At 49.4% G+C, this 16802-nt stretch overlaps 2 protein-coding genes across 12 annotated transcripts in view; one reads left to right on the top strand and one right to left on the bottom strand.

The window, feature by feature from the left end:
- Positions 1-1405: 1405 nt before the first annotated feature.
- CCNI2 (cyclin I family member 2) lies at positions 1406-4720 on the top strand (the record flags this gene model as incomplete). The annotated part of the gene is made up of 4 exons (XM_082454804.1): positions 1406-1764; positions 2208-2339; positions 2926-3000; positions 4478-4720. Exons 1-4 carry the CDS (start codon positions 1558-1560, stop codon positions 4718-4720), a joined length of 657 nt encoding a protein of 218 aa, XP_082310930.1. The 5' UTR covers positions 1406-1557.
- SEPTIN8 (septin 8) overlaps positions 4440-16802 on the bottom strand; it is a 26745-nt gene continuing 14382 nt past the window's right edge. For 5 of the 11 annotated variants that reach the window (XM_082454756.1, XM_082454752.1, XM_082454759.1 and 2 more), the window contains 6 exons: positions 16323-16484; positions 15666-15762; positions 15300-15468; positions 14962-15094; positions 14670-14860; positions 4440-5768 (listed from right to left, as the gene is read on the bottom strand). In XM_082454756.1, coding sequence (XP_082310882.1) covers positions 5603-5768; positions 14670-14860; positions 14962-15094; positions 15300-15468; positions 15666-15762; positions 16323-16484 — 918 coding nt within the window. In that variant the 3' untranslated portion in view covers positions 4440-5602. Of the gene's footprint in view, positions 5769-9393; positions 12255-14669; positions 14861-14961; positions 15095-15299; positions 15469-15665; positions 15763-16322; positions 16485-16802 lie in introns of those variants that run through there. The other 6 variants (XM_082454758.1, XM_082454762.1, XM_082454761.1 and 3 more) reach the window with 3 other exon arrangements.

The raw sequence follows: 16802 nt of genomic DNA, 5'->3' as shown, positions 1-16802 counted from the left end.
ATTCCATTGGTCTATATGTCTATCCAATACTATACTGTCTTTTTTTTTTTTTTAAGGATTGGGCATTTTATTTTTTTATTTTTAATTTTATTTTATCTATTTATTTATTTGGCTGCACCGGATCTTAGTTGCAGCATGCCGGATCTTTTAGTTGTGGCATGCAAACTCCTAGTTGCAGCATGTGAACTCTTAGTTGCGGTATGTGGGATCTAGTTCCCTGACCAGGGATCAAACCCAGGCTCCCTGCATTGGGAGCCCGGAGACTTAGCCACTGGACCACCAGGGAAGTCTCTATACTGTCTTGATTACTATAGGCTTGTAGTAAGTTTTAAAATCAGATACTGTGAAGCCTCCATCTTATTCTGCTTTTTCAGGATAGTTTTGGCCATTTTGAATTCTTTGCATGTTCATAGAAATTTTAGAAACACCTTGCCAATTTCTGCAAAAAAGACAGCTGGAAACTTAACAGGGATTATGTTCAATTTATAGATCAATTCAGGAAGTATTGCCATTTTAACAATTTAAATCTTCCAATTCATAAACACGGAATGTCTCTCCATGTATTATACTTAAGTCTTCTTTAATTTCTTTCCGTGATGTTCTGTAGTTTTCAACATAGAAGTATGCCCCCAAGGGTAACCACTACCTTGACTCTAACATTATAGTTCCCTTCTTTATACTTTGTATAAATGGAATCATACAGTATGAATCCTTTGTATCTGTCTCCCTACACTCAATATTGTTTGTGAGATTCTTCCTTATCGGGTATAGCAGTTCATTCTTTTTCAATGTGGTGTAGTATCCCATTGTGTGAATATACCACAATTTGTTTATCCCATTCAACTGTTGATGGACATTTGGGTTGTATCCAGTTTGGGGCTATTACAAATAGTGCTGCTGTGAACATCATGCCTTTTGGTGCACACACATGTATTTCTGTTGGACATTTACTTAGGAGTGGATTTGCTGGGATTTCCATATATTCTACTCGTGTTTATTGTCTGTTTCCTGACTAGAATACAAGTTCCACGTCTATTCTATTCACTGTTATGTCCCAGCGCCTAACGCATTGCAGGGCTTCAATAAATTCCCTTCTCCAGGGTGGCGTGGTCACCAGCTGCTTCATCCCGGGCTAGGGACTCCGCTCGAGACTCTGCGCCTGGGGCGCGGGCTTTGGGTGGGGAAAGAGGCGCCCAGTGGAGGGACGTGGGGGTGGAGTAAGAGCCCGCCCCGCCCCGCCCGGTCCCGTGTCAGCCCCAGCTGCAAGTCCCGGGCGCTGGGTTAGAAAAAGCCGGGCTAAGCCGGGACCCAGACCCGGGATCTGGCGTTGCCATGGCTTGCGGCGGGCGGCCCGCGCAGGAGACGTCCGCCTCGGAGATAAGATCCATCCGGCGTCCAGGTGAGAGTCCGGACGAAAGTCTGGGCGAAACAGTCCTTCGCTGTCTTCTCCCGCCGCCTCCGTGGAACGTCTCTCTCCCCGCGGCGATCCGGAGAAATTTCCCGGAGGCTTGCCTGCGCGGAGCGGTCAGTCTCCCGGAGCCGTCGTTGACCAGACCCATGCGGGGGGCAATGCGGCCTCGGCCAGCTGCGCGCCCCGCCCCCGGCGCCGCTCTGGGGCCACCGCCCCCACCGCCCCCAGTTCCCAGCCGGCCCGGGCTGGTGCCGAGCGAGTGGGGAGGCGTCCTGGACGAGCTGCAGCTGGATGTCCACCTGACCCAGGCCCAGGGCCGCGAGGCGCGCCTGTGGCTGGGGGGCCGACTCCAGGTACCGGTTCCTGCGGGGGCCCCTCCCGAGAGCACGTTCATCCTCTTCCTCACGCGCGCACGGGACGCGGCCGGGTTCCACCTGCACCCGCGATCAGGTGAGCCGCACCCTGGAGCACGCACCTTCCCCAGGTGCGTCCCCCGCACGAGGCAAGAGTCGAGATTCGCCAGCTTCTCACTGAGACGGTGCTTCTCTAGTAGGTGTTTTGGAGGAGGACTTGTTTGAGTTGGGGAACTCTGCTGAAGACCGAAAAACGGGCACAGGAAGGAGAGGGTCTGAATGGGGGAGGCGCTGAGTAAGAGAGGCCCTTTATCCGACAGCGATTTAAGGTGAAGAGGCTTCTTACAGCCCCTCTGGTCACCTTAAGCAGAACGTCCAGCCACTGATGGACCGAGACTGGCCACCAGCGACCTTCCCTCCTCTGCCCCACCTCCTCCTTCCAGCAGGTGGAGATTTGCGAAGCTTTCCAGGAAGTCGTGTTGGGGCTCCTGAGAGTTGAGAACATCTTTGACTTCTCCCAGACCACTTTTAACCTGGCTCTCACTATCTTCAGACGCCTCATAGTTTCAGTAAAGGTAGGGAAGTCTATGAGGGATGGTGACAGATGTTGGGGGCGCAAACTGACCTCTATTTCCCATTGCTGCCTAAGAGGTGAGCCATCCCAGGTGCTCAAACTGAGCCTCATCAATTCAGTAAGTGGCTCTAAGTGGTAGAACTGGAATTGGAACATCTTACCATCGTGCCTGTCTGGCTCTGTGTTTTGTGGCCGTCAGGGGTCGACTTGGGGAGCATGAGAGGACCTAGCTGGGAAAGGACTCTCTTTGTGATGAGGTGGGGTGTGCTTGTCTGGACCAGTACAATGCAGCCTGAGGTCAGGATGGGACTGTGTGTTCCCTGAGATGGTGCCGTATTTCCCACCTCCAGTCAGTCCTCTAACAAAGGACTATTGACTAGTCATCTGTGGTTCTGAAACCAGGAGGTTTTTACGGGTCACATCTAAAATTGGGAGTAACTTCCTTGTGGATAAATACAATCAGTCTTTTAAAAAAAGTTAAAAAAGCAAAACTTAATTTCTTAAAAAAAAAAACAAAACCCACAGACGCTTTACAGTTAGTTTCTGGCATTCATATTCTGCTCATATGTGTTTCTTCCATACTGCAGATAAAAAAGTGTTTACTCCATTGTGTTACAATTACTTCCTTGAGACTTGCTGCAAAAGTTAATGAAGAAGAGGAGGTATGCATCCCTGGAAGCTCATTCAGGGCTGCTTTTGAGGTATAGGGGTGTGTAACACTGGAAACACTCAAGTTTCCTGAAAGGTCTGTGGCCTTGGGAATGGGCATTTTGGAAAAGTCATACCTTCCAGGATTTCTGCTGTCCCTTCCTTAGGCTTGTCAGACTTTGGGACCCCACAAATGGGTACTTAGAACAGCAGAATTGTCCTGGCCCAGCAAACCCAGAGGTCTGACTTCCTAGCAGATATATCTTGCCTCACTGGTTGATGCCACACGCCACCTCCCATTAAGCAGAAGAAAAAGGCCTCCCAAACCATATGGCCTAATGACCACCCCCAGAAACTACATCTAAGAAAGCTGCTTGAGACTTAAGGACTTGGCTGTGTCAAAGAAACTGGTGTTCAGGGACTCTGGGACCCTTCTCCAAGAGGGGCAGGAGGGCCATGTGCAGTGGGTGGAAGAGAAGCCCCCCATAACTGCTTCAGGCTTGCTTGAACTTCTCAGTTTCACTGTGGCTTCTGTTCAGAAGATCCTCTCCCAATATCCTTCCCGGACCTCCCTTCCTTCCTCCCTCCCTTCAACCTCTCCCCCTTTGGGAATAGTGGAACCACTGCCATTTCTACAGGGTCTCCCTTGGCTGATCTCAGGGTCCATGGGGGCAGAAAAAGTCACTTGTATGTCCAGTTCCAAACCTTCAATAAAATTTATTTTAACTCTGTTTATGAGAATATAATTTGTGCCCCCAAAGATGCTTTTGTCCAACTAAAAATCAAGTAAATAACCCTTAAAAGAAATATTTCTAGAGGTTATAGTAGTAATACTACTATACAGTTACATACTTATATAGTAATACTTTGTTTATCTAAAAAAGTAGGACCAAGTCTTCAGTGCACTTGGTACTTGCATGTTTACTCATAGACAAGCCTTATTAGTTTCTCTGGGGAAAAGTCATAATTTTTCCAGAACTGAACTGCCTTGAATAAGGGCTGAAAGGAACGTGTTTGCAGCTATGGTGTTGCCAAAACCATGGGAGGTTTTATCAATGAATCTGTCTGATGCAGACCAGGAAGCTCAAAGGCATACTCCTCTCTATGACAAGGAATCATGGTAGGGATTGGGAACAGGGAATGGGTAGAGCCCACAGCTGGAAAGCTTTGAGTGCGTTCTTACAGCTGAATGGGGGAGACGGCACAGCCCCAGCCTCCAAGGCACCTTCAGGTATGAGCTGGAGTGCAGTTGGGGATCAAGACCTGTTGGCAGCAGGTGACCATGTGACATTCACTACATATTGTCACAATACCTGGGGACTTGACAGATAGCCAAGATCTGGTTTGGTTTTTCTTTCAGAAGCATTTTCTGTGGTGGGTCACTGGAAGACAACTCTACTAGGGTCATGGATGCCCAGCCCCCAGGGATAAGAAAACAAAAGCTACCATGACATGGTGTAGGGCTTTGGCCTCTTTATTTTCTTTTTACAGTTAATTCCACGCATAAAAGACTTCATAAAGCACTACGGCTCTGGCTATTCCCCGAATGAGCTGCTGAGGATGGAGCTGGCTATTTTGGACAAACTTCACTGGGACCTCTACAGTGGGACACCGCTGGACTTCTTGACCATAGTAAGTACGAGTCTACCCTGGACTCATTGTGCCTTTAGAACAGCTGTTCACAACGTAGGATGGCAAAGCACACGTCCTTGCACATGCAGCACAGTGAGGTGACCCACAAGGCTCACAACATACGGAAGAGTGAAATGTTGTCTTAAATCCAACACAGTTCCACCAGACTCCCACTTCTAAAGGACGTTAAATTAACTTTACAAAGATATTTAGACGGCACTATTATGGTGAGTTTCTCTTTTAAATACACACTGCAAAAATATTTAACTTTCCATTCTATGAATACTGTACATAAAAATCTGTCTGCTTTTGCTACACTTTACACACATTCACTTAGCTGTCTTTATTCACCTACACACTATCCTTATTGAGGCTTTAGACCATATTGATCTGGCACTTAAAAATGTCGTATTTGTTTGTATTTGTTTTAGTTAGAGAATGATGGTCATCCTTTAGAATATGATTCTGTTAGTAAGGCAAAATTATGCAATGTGGAAATGTCATGGGGTTTTGGTCTGTTATGAAGCATGAAGATTAAATCACTAAGGGCTGTATCAGTATGAAAACTGGCCACTGTTGCCAAGCTGCAGAGTCTCCTCTCATGTCAAGCAGATACAAGCAACTTTTCTGCTACTTTAATCTTGAATCATATGCTTCTATTTTTCAGAATTGAAACACTGTCATCTGGGTACTTTAGGCTCTTAATGAGCATGTCACAAAGCAGACTGTCTTTTTCTCTCCAGGGTTGAAGCTGAGCTTGGCCACAGAGTGGGTTTTAAGCCTCAAGCCCCTTGGGGGGCCATGAATGGGAATGAAAAGGGTTGGGCAACATTTGATATTCCCTGATGAAAATTTAAATTGTTTGCACTTTTGGTCATTGATATATGAAAAGTATGGGGTTTTCTGTTCTAACATTAAAAACCACGGTCTCCAGTTCCACGCCCTGGTGGTCCTGGGCTGGCCCCACGTGAAGGAGCTGCTGCCTCAGAGGAATCCTTCCCTCCACGTCGCGTCCCTGACCAGGCAGCTGCAGCACTGTATGGCGGGCCACCAGCTGCTGCAGTTCAAGGGCTCCACACTGGCCTTGGTCATCATCACCTTAGAGTTGGAGAGGCTCATGCCCGACTGCTGTACTCCTATATCTGATCTGCTAAAGAAAGCACAGGTAGACATCAACTTTGCCCCAGACCAGGCTCTCAGTTTTGCCCCTTCAGCTAATGCACTCTGCCCCCAAAAGGGTACCTGTGGCCCTTCTTGGCCCTTGTGGGCTCCAGAAGATGCTGTGGCCATGATGACTCTGAAGAGTCTTCCTAAGGGCTAGGCTTTCCACACATGGCATATCCTCTGGACTTGAGTATTAGATACACATTCCCTTCACCAGAGTGGGTTTCTCTGACAGACAGTGAAGCTTTATCTCAGTAGCAGCCCTTGTAGTCAAGAGGATGTGGGGACATGTCTAGCTCAGGAGGAAGCAAACCTGAGCTTAGTATTGGGGAGTGTAAGTTTCAGACCCCTCACCCTCTATATGGTACCAGGCACCAGGATACCCTGAGTAGGCACTGGGAGGTCAGAATCACTCAGGATGGACAGGGTAAGATGGAATGCAGTTAGAATAATGACAGTTTTTGCTGAGGTTGAAGATGGGTGTTCCTGAGATGGTGGGGTTAATGTTCTTAAGTTGGGTGGTTGGACCTTCCTGAAATTGCTCCGTGCTAATATTTCGGCACTGAATTGCTCATTCTTTAGAATGTAAAATGATTCTGCCTCAAAGATGACCACTCTGTTTTAATTACAGGTCGGTATTAGGCAGTGGAACCACTGCAAAGAACTTGTAAAGCAGCAGCTGACAAGTTTTTAGTCATCCTCCCGCACAGACAACTATCTGGTTCACCTGCCAGCCTCTGTGCTCCTATCCCGGTGCCCTTTAGAGCATAATGGCAATCCCTCCTTGCTTGGACTCCTCTATATTGTAGGCTTTATGGATCCTATAACAAGAAAGGAAGAAGGCCCTGAAAGAGCAACTGAGAAAACATTCCTGTCTTCAGAAAAAAATAAGGGGGCATAAAAGACAGGTCAGGGTCCCTAAAGGGAAGGGCAATCTGACAAACTGAACCCCTGCCTCCCTCTGAACTCTGGGCCCGAGACCAGGGAGAAGGAGTAAATGCTCATACTGCAGCTTGCTTTTTCTTCCTTCTCCAGCAAGGCAGCTGGACCATGAGGCCAGAGGCAGGCCTTGCTCAGGGCCGAAGGGCTGGGCTGGTGCTGACAGACAAGTTCTTGCTGCTCCACCTGCCAGAGCTGGCCAGGTCCTTCCAGCTTCCCAGGCTTGTACCAAGAACATGTGCAGGTTTCAAGTCCCAAGTACTCTGCCCACCCCTGCAGAAATGGGATAGTCTCTCCAGATAGATTTACCTTGACTTGGCCAGGATTTAAGTCTTTTCTTCATAAGGACTCAATTTATAAAGTATGCTTTATTTAATGTATAGCAACTTGATCAAGCTTTAGGCATATTTCTCCTTTGTTACTCTTAAGCAAAGTAGTTTATTAGCTTAACTAGAGGGATTCTTGTGTTAAAGCAGAACACTTCAAGGTGACCCTTGTGATGGGGAGAGACAGCTCCCAGAGCTTTTGGGTGAGGTGAGCAGGTGCTGAGGCTGAGGCTGCCTCCACCACTGCCAGGAGGAGGGAGGGATCACTAGTGTGGCTGAGGGAGGTGACACTATAGAGCCGTTCTCTAGGCAGTGGAGTCCAGCTGGCAGCGATGCCCACTGGGGCTGTGTAAGTAGTGTTGGGGCTATGAATGACTGAGCCACACATTTAGAGGTAATTTGTGAAGTCCTTCCACTGTGAACAGTTTTTTGTAAACATGCTAAGCCATGCGGAGTGTGATCTGCTACCAGCTGCAAAATAGCCGAGGACCAGATATACTATAATAGTGTCTGTACTGCAGTCAGCACAAATCTCTACCTTTTGTTGAAACAAATTTGCTTGTTGGAGCTTTTGTTAAAATACACTTTAATTCCTTTCAACCCTGTCTGAGTCTTATTTTATCTGTATTACATACCTTGCATTTAGAGTTGATAGAGTCAAATACACTTGAAATACATCTCTCGAGCCCTGTCAGTAACTGTCCTCTCGTCCAGCACAGAGGGGCATGCTGAGGGGCAGCCTGCTGCTCATGGCCACAGCTCCCTCTGCCTCCTTCCTTCCATGGGGAGTGGGCACTGTCACTGGTGGGGCAGGGGCTCATCCTGAGAGCCCACACCAGCTCACGCTGTCTCTGACTTCAGGAAACTGCTGAGAGGTATCTGGACCCCCTTAACCAAGTAAGCTGCATCTCCAGAGCTAAACCAACTCTCAGTCTCTTGGAAAAAGGAGAAGGTAGACCTGTGAGCCACAGTATGGGGGTAAGGGACAGCCTTGCTGCTTCATCTTTCTGTAAATAATATTCCCCTTCTTTGGGGAAGCAAACTTCTGTATTGCCAAAATACCACTTGTGAGATTTTTTGTTTTTTGTTTTTAAAGTTTTATGCTGTTCAAGCTTGCCTTGGAATCCTAGGTCCTATCCTACTCTCCTTTAACATTTTTTTCCTGCAGTTAGGAACTCATATCCCACCTCAGATTAGAGATTGGGGATCACTGTGGTGGGAGAAATAAAGACACATCCATCTTCCATTTGTCCCCATCGGCAGAGGGCAGGGATTGGTAAAGGACTGTGGCTGCAGAAAACAGAGATGGGAGGGAGCTCAGAGGCAGATGGGCTAAGAGAGGAGCACGGTGGATGAGCATCATAGACCTGTCCTAAATTCGTCCAAATATTACCTCCCCCAACTGGGTGAGCCAAGGTCCTTCCATCAGTGTGGCCCTATTACCCATGGCTTCCTAGAGAGTCTCTGTCCTTCAAAGCTTGAAGAAGACTTTGCCTCCCTGCTACCTGCCTCCCTGTGGGGAGAGTAGTGCTGTACCTTCACTAGGGATGCCTGCATGCCAGTCTCCCTGCTGGGCTGTCAGCTTCCCCACCTTAGTCCCCCATCTCCTCATTTTGGTCTTCCCAGAAATTAGCCTAGTGTCCAACAGAGAAAGCACCTCAACAATGGGCCCAGGAGATTGCCATCACTTCCTTCAACTACCAGTCTGCCCTTCCTCAACCAAATATTTGCCTACTTACCAGGGCATCCCATCTCTACAAAACCATCTCAGGTCCACCAACCTACACTGTCAAGCTGCGCAGGAATTAAGGGTCCAGGATACCAATATTGAAACCTCAATTCCTCCAGTTACGAGCTGTGTGACCTTGGGTAATTACCTAACCTCTCTGTGCCTTGCCTATAAAATGGGGGAAATGGTACCTAACCACAGGATTATTGTGAAGATTAGAGGAATTAATACATGTACTTTAGACCAATTTAGCACACAATAAGAACTCAAATGTTAGTTGTCATATGTCAAGCCTCCTCAACAAGGAGGTACTTTTCAAGGGCAGGGTCTTCCTTCTCTCATGTCCTGCTGGATAAAGTCACCTGATAAAGATTCATTAACCACAGGCTGCATCTTCTCCTTCCTAACTATGTTTCCTCCATCCCACACCCATTCAAGAGCCTTTCACAGATGCCCATGGCAGGATTCACTATTAAAACACAACTCCTATAGAAGCTGATCAACCCCACAAAGTTCATGGAAAAGACAAGCTGTATTTTACCACAGGTGTAGCAGATTAATAAGCTAGGAAACATTAAATCAGAAAAGCCACTGCCCAAAAAAGACACCACAAAAACTCAAAATAAATGCAAAATTTAATGGAAAAAAAATGAGTACAAAGTGAATGGAAAGGAACAAAAATTGTCAATGAATGAAGGAGTAAATGAATTAACAAGTGAAGCAGTTTTAGAAAAGCATGTTAACATAACAGACTAGCAAGCCACACTTCCCTTGGGCCTCTTATCCAGTAATACGAGCCCCACTTAACAGGGAACCCACACAAAGACATACACACAAACATACATGGAGTTAGTCTGCACAAGTGCAGACCACCTAGACTCAGGTTACCCGTAACTTGGGTGACCATACATCCCAGTTTGCCTGAGACAGTCATGGCTTATGCTTGTTGACTTGGCATAATTATTAACAGCATTTCCTTTCACTCTCAAAAGTCTCAGTTTGGTCAATAAATTATACGGTGATTCTACCCAAAACCAACTTGGTTCATGAAAGACATGATAGTAAATGCCAGCATGATCCCACTGACTGTCGTAATAATGCCAACGGATGATACTGAGACAGAACAGGAGGGGTAATCAGATCCTGCAGACAGGGGGCACATTCTGTGATGGGGAGCTTGTTAAATAATGGCAAGTTCTAAGCCCACCTTGGGCACCAAGGATTAATTTGGTCTCAGCTAAAAATGACAAAATTCCAAACATAAACAGCATGGGAGAAAAGTGCAGTAAGGCTCACTAAAGTCAGTGGGTCCTGTGGAGGCAGCTCAGACCCCAGAAAATGTAACAATGACAGGTCTCCCCGAGATTCTGGGAAGGCTTGGGCCCGCAGGCAGATAACCAGCCATAATTCTGGCCTCCCAAGTATGCCCTGGGTGCAGCCCGCAGGCGGCAGTGGATGGGTGGCAGAATCTGCCCACTCCAAGAGTCCCCAGATTAGCCCATGAATCAGGAGTCCTCATCTCTTATATAACCAGTGAACCTGCTGGGTCATTGAGCCTCATCTTCAGAAGTACATTAACTGACAGAGGCTATCTTAAAGGTCATACTTCCACCCAACTAAGTACACTTTCAGACATAATTACCCTAAAGTTAAGCCACTCGCAGTCCACATCTGCCTTAGATATGCTGATTTTCCTTTTTGGACACCCACAATGAAGCATCAGTTATAGCCAGAGGTGGATTTACTCTGAAGCTAATGAAGCTTAATTCTCAGTGCCCTTTCCAAGGCCCTGTACCTAATTTTATACTCATATCCTTCTTTTTTTTTTTTTAAAAGAAGGTTTCTCAAGTAGTTCAAGCTTCGAGCCCCTCAAAAACCTGTATCCACCCCTGGTCATGGCATAACTTTGGAGAATTTTCACTTTGAGCATCAATAAAACCTGCTCTGCTCCTGGCGAGGAGAAAAAGACCACCTTTTCCTGGTCACGCCTCAGTGGATACACACAGCTCACCCTCCACCCCTCTCTGAATGGAACATGGTCTCAGAAGGGCAAGAAGGAGCCAGGACCTGGTCCTGGAAATCAGTAAAGCAGGCCAAGGCAGAAAGAGGGAAACAATGATGGGAGGGAAGATGAAGGACGTAAAAAACAAAATGCCAATCCAACAATATATTAGCGCAGCTTCCTAAGTCTTCCAACTAGGGAGTGCACTAGACTGTAAGCTCCTTGAGGACAGAGCTGCGCGTTACTCTGGGTAGCCAATGCCCAGCACAGTGCTTCATCAACATTAAATGAAATCCTTCCTCTCATCTATTCATTTCTTGTGTACCACATTATCAGCCCATATTTTCAACCCTGATATTCTCAATGGCTTGCAAACCAACAGGAACATAGAAGAATGCTTGTACTTTCTTAGAATGTTCTTTTTAAGAATGCCGGTAAAGGGGAAAAGCTCCTCTGCTGGTGTTTTTTTCTTAAATTGTTCACATACATCAGACACTTTCACCTCTTTCCCTGTGACTCAGCCAAGAAAAAGGAAACAATGACCTGGAGAAAAATCTGTTCCCGCTGAACACTCTTTGCATTTGGAATATGCAGGATTGGTTTGGGGGTCTTAGTTAGAGTCAAACACTTAACACGCACACATGGGGTTGGTCCCTGTTTACAGGTAGCACCTCTGGGGCACAGAGACAATGGCTTTGGGCTGCTGTTCCATTTACATTCACAGTAAAAACACTGGATGTGGTCTTGTTCATGATCCACTTTCATCCATAAAGAAATTCCAAACACTGTCATTACAGGATGTTTATTACCCACCTCTCCCTATAGTTTATAGGGATACTTTATACATAAGAAAGGTTTAGAGATATTTTTAGTTTTTAAAAATCAGGGAATCTGTTACTTATGAAAATAATGGGAGAGGGTATTATTTGTCTTTATGCTCGTGCCAAAATAAAAATTTAGAAGTGCTTTAAAAGTTATTATTGAAATTAAGCTCTAGGTTAGAAAAATTAAAATGAAGGGGAACCAGGCGAATTTGCAGCATGTATACCACACCACGTGGCCACATCTAGGGCACTGCATGAGTTGCCATCTTGACGCTGAACAATTAGGCCGAGCATCGCCGGCTGGGGCCTTCGCTAGAGTGGCACAAAACTGCTCCGTCAAGGAATAGTGACACTGTAAATGGAAGACCAGCCACTGGCTCTGAAAAAAATAAACCTCATCAGTTTTGGATTCCAGCATTCATGGCTTTAACGAGTTTTCATAGAGAGGGTGGCCCGCCAGGCCCAGGCAGCCTGGGGGATGGCGGGGTGGGGTGGGGGGACAAAGCAAGGCTGTGAACACTGGAGTCTGTACCAGCTCCCAGTCCGTCCTCACACCATGTTATGGGAGAAGGGTCACAAGGTGTAACTCAAGCAACTTAACACATGAAAGTCTAAAGTCCACTCTTGACATGTAAGTCTGTGCGTGCGTTAACTGAAAAATAAAAATAAAACAAACAGAACAAAAACAGACACATTAAAAGGTACACAGACGACCAAATCAAACAGAAGCAAAAAGACAGGAAGATGAACACTGGGAAAGGACAGTCAGTTTGGCATTTGTAACAAGCAAAGCAGAGAATTCGCTTCAGTTTATGGCATCCCAGGCTGAGGGTTTGATAGGGAAGTAATTTTGCAAAGGTGAATTAAAATTTGAAGAATAAGTACAGTCAATCAAAGCCATTCAACTAAATGGTCACCAAAAAAACGTCCCCCCAAATGCACTCCTGACTCATCCCATTCCCCTGACCAGGGCAGGGGGAAGGGGTGCTCCCAGCCACCCCACCTACCCAACTCCTGGCCTCCACAAGGCCAGCATTGGAGGAGAGGGCTCTCTCCCAGAGGCCAAACTGACTGAAGCTTTCTGGAATGTCCAGCAAACAGAGAAGACCTGTTTTCCAGGCCCAGGTCACATGAAAAAAGCAGGGAGACCTGACACCAGTGATGAGCCCCACCCTGAGCTGTGCTGGTGCCCTTGCAGCCAGCCTGCACCCCACCCCATTGGCCCTCATCCCCTGACCCGGCCACGGGTCCTTGATCTTCTGTTTTTGAGGGGTTTCTCCACAGCTTATTTCCTAGGGGACTCTGCCTGCCTTTTTTTTTAACGAGATGGCCTGGGATAAGCTGGCAGGGAGCACGGCAAAGTCAATTCAGGAGCCAGCAGGTGGTTCATGGAGTGGCATACCCCCTCCCAGGAAAAACCAGATTTCTGAGCCATTAGCTTGAAATCCACACAGGTTCCAATTCACAGAGCCCCCATCACACTCACCGAGTTCACCAAGACCCGGACATGGGACCAGGGCTGGAAGCAAATGCAAAGCAGAAGGGAAATTTACATGGCTGAGGGGACTGTGGGGCTGGGGTCCTCCCTGGGGACGAGCAGGGGCTTATCTGTCGCAGCCGTGCCAGCAGCTGGGGTGGAGCCACCAGTCAGCAGGATGCGGGAAACTACAGGGTCTATTCCAAAGCAGAAGACAGGCCTCGGGAATGAGAACTGGCATCCAGTTCCTAAACGCCTGGGTTTGTCCCCCTGGTCTTCCCCAGAAGCTCGTTAAGTTTATTTTCCTTAGATGTGTCTGTGCCTCTGTGCTGTGTGCCTTGGGGACTGTGTGTTTAGTAGATATGTGTCTGAGTCTATGTATGTGATGGGGCAGGAGACAGTAAGACAGTGTACATGTGTCATGCGTGTGTGTGTGTGTTAGGGAGCACAATACTGGGGGGCAGGTGGAGGGCTAAGGCCACCAGCAGCATCCCAGGGCCACAGCTAGCCATGCGCTGCATGGCCCTAACCACAAGGCTCCACTGCCACCAAGGAAGGAAGTGCCTGGACACACACATTCCCAAACACTCCAGGAGGAAATGGAATTCCAAGAAGAACAAGAATGAGGACCAAGATGGGTACACCTGGCAAGAGAAGGAAGGTACCTGACACAGACCAGGGGCAGGGAGAAGCAGGACAGACGAGATCCCCATGGTGTGATGCTGTGTGGGACACTGAATGAAGTGGGGCGGGAGAGGGAGACTCCCCGGGAGCCAGGGCATCTGGACTCCAGATGTGCGTGTGGAAACAGGCTATGAAAAACACCAAGGAGAAGGGACTTAGAGTAGCCCCCACCTGACCAAAAGTTGACTGCACTCCTGGAGGCTGGGAAAAGCCTCCTCCCCATCCCCCATAATTCCCTCTCCTCTGAGGGCTCTCGGAGGAACAACTCCAGCCTCTACTTGAGGGGCAGCCCCCTCTCCAGTAGGACTCACAGGGCCCCTCCAGGGAGCTGCTGTCCTTCCTTTAGCAGGTCAAGATCATAGTGTCCAGGGGGTCAGTGCCGGCTGGGCTCAAGTCTCCACTGTCCTCAGTCACCACCTGCCTGCCAATATGGGGCCCACGTCCACAGCTTCAGGACTGAGGGGGAGGCACCATGGTTGTCCAAGCAGAAACCACAGGAGCTTTTGGAATCTGCCCAGAAATGCTAACATTCCCAGGCCCTGACCGTCTCCTGGCCTGAAAGACTTTCCCTGAGACCCTACACCCGCTCAGGGGCCACTCCCTGCCTGTGTGGCCCAGCCTTCTCCACCCAGCTTTTGAGGGGGCTGCAGGAGAAAGATAGAGAGAAAGACACAGAGAGAGAGAGAGAAATGGGGTGTGGGGTAGAAGAGGGAGAGAGGGGCCACTCATGCACAAATACAAGAGTGGGCATGAATGCTTGATATCTTGAGATATGAAGATCACTAGTGAAAGAAGAAAGGTGAGCAAGAATGAGGTGGGAGAGCAAGTGAAAGGAGAGAGCAAAATGGTGAACCAGCGAGAGCGAGAGAGAGCGAGCCAGCGCAGGGCAGGGAGCCCTCCACCTACTTCTTCTTGTCCTTGTCCTTCCTCAGAGGCTGCTGCGAGGTGGCGTGCAGGGCCTGAGACTGCAGGGCCTCCACCGCCGCCTTCCTGCGGTTGAAGGCGTTGGTCTCCTCCTCCAGTTCCCGGCGCTTCTCCTCGACCTTGCGCTTCTCTTCCTGGTGGACCCGCTTGAGGTGTTCGAACTTCTCGTGGAGCTGGGAGCAGAAGGCGGGGAGGCCAGGCTTCATGTGGGCCCAGAAGGAGCCCGGGCCCTCCCTGGCCTGGCCTCACCACAGCCCTCAAGCCCCGCACACACCTCTCTCTCCTTCTCCTTCAACTCCAGCTCCGTCTCCTTCACTTTGTTGACGAACATCTGCCTCATCTCCTCCTCCTTCCTCTGCAGCTCGCTCAGGAATTCTTTCCTCTTGGCCTCGTATGTCTCCTGTAGGCTGTGGAGACCCAGAGAAAAGAGGCCAAGGCGGGGATTATGGCGGAACGGAGTGGGCAGAGCCAGAGAAGCGAAATCACGTGGGCATGGGGGGTCGGGGGGAGAGGATGCTGGGGTCCCAACAGCCTCTCTCCCCAGCTCACAAGCCCCCAGAACAGATGCTGATGTGGTAAGTCTGGCTGTGGCTGGGGAGACAGGCTGTTCACCTGAAAGGCTGGCTGTCACCATCGCTGTCCTGGAAGCCCATCTCCTCCAACTTGCAGCGCCGGTAGAGCTCGTAGTGCCGACTGTGGGTCTGCTCGCGGAGGTCCTCCATGTTCACCCGGATCAACATCTCCCGGAGCTTCACGAAGTCGCAGTGATTTTCGTTCTCCACTGAAAGCAGAGGGCACGTGGGCATCAGGCAGGCACCCAGCCACCAGCACAGGAAGGACGGGGCACAGGACAGTGGTTAGGGTGTTAGAGGTAGACTCCAGAGGGAGGACAGGCAGCAGATGGTCACGGGGAGGACACAGGACAGGGGACTGAGTCCGTGTCCCCAGCCGGGGCTGTGCTCTCACCACCACACTCACCCTGCACCACGCCCCAAGGGTACTGCCGCGCTCGCACCAGCTTGTTCCCCACCTTCACCTCCTCGGTGCTGCCCACCACGGCAAAGGGCAGGTGTGCCTGGAAAGGGGCCCAAGTGTGCATGAGCACTGAGCTGACACAGGCTAATGGACAGACCCACCCTCACTGCCCCTGGGCCCCAGGGAGGGGTTGCCCAGACCTGAACAAGCCCTGGCCAGATGCTCACTTGCCGGCTTTCCTTTGGAGAAGTATCCTGGAACCTCCACACAAGGGAGTGGGCTGAACCCGCAACCCCTTTCCTCTTGTTCTAGGGTGTTCTTTCAGCCCAGGGGCCACTAGAAGCTCCCTCAAACGACCTGTGGGCCTGGCTCTCTTCCAAGTTCCCAAGCCCTGGCATCCTGCCTGCTTGCTCCTGCAGGTTTCAGATCCCAGCCCTGAGTTCGTACCTTGGGAAACTTAAACCTGGGGAAGCCCCGGTACCAACCCAATACCCAATTCTTCCCATCCCCTGTCCAGAGGATGCAGGACTGGCCAGCTCCCAGATGCCCACCCATCTTTCCTGGAGAGCTAAGGTTGAAACCCAAGGAAAAGAGAGTGGCCTGGGGCCGGCTCCAAGCCCTCTGGCCCCAGAGCCCCAAGGCCCTTTGCCCAACACTCACATTCATGACCGCATTAATCTCTGCAACAGCTTCATCATCCGTGGGAAACTGGTAGATCTGGACCCCATTGCTGACCAGCTCACCCATGATCTTGATCTTGAACTTGTGGAGCTCACTCTTGGAAATGGTGTCCGCTTTGGCGATGATGGGAATAATGTTCACCTGCCGGGATCGAGGAGAGGGGTCAGCAGGTGAGTTGCTCCTTGACTGTGGAGAGCCCTGGTCAGGCCACACCCCTGGGCAGGCGGGCAGGAAGCCAGAGAGATGGAGCTGCTCCTAAGGGGTGTCCTGGCCTGAACCCAGCCAGCTGGGGCCATTCTGATGGGTTGTAACAATTGGCTGCAGTGTTTCTTACAGCCCTGGCTGCCCCAAACCTCCACCCAGCCCCAAATTAGTCCCTTGGGCATACCCAGCTTTGACCCAGAGTGCTCTGAAGGTCTTAACCGGCGTGGGGCCTGACAGGACCAGCAGTAGGGGGCT

This window comes from Balaenoptera physalus (assembly GCF_965194825.1).
Source record: "Balaenoptera physalus genome assembly, chromosome: 3".
In the NCBI taxonomy this organism is placed as follows: Eukaryota; Metazoa; Chordata; class Mammalia; order Artiodactyla; family Balaenopteridae; genus Balaenoptera; species Balaenoptera physalus.
This window is presented reverse-complemented; position numbering and strand designations above follow the sequence as displayed.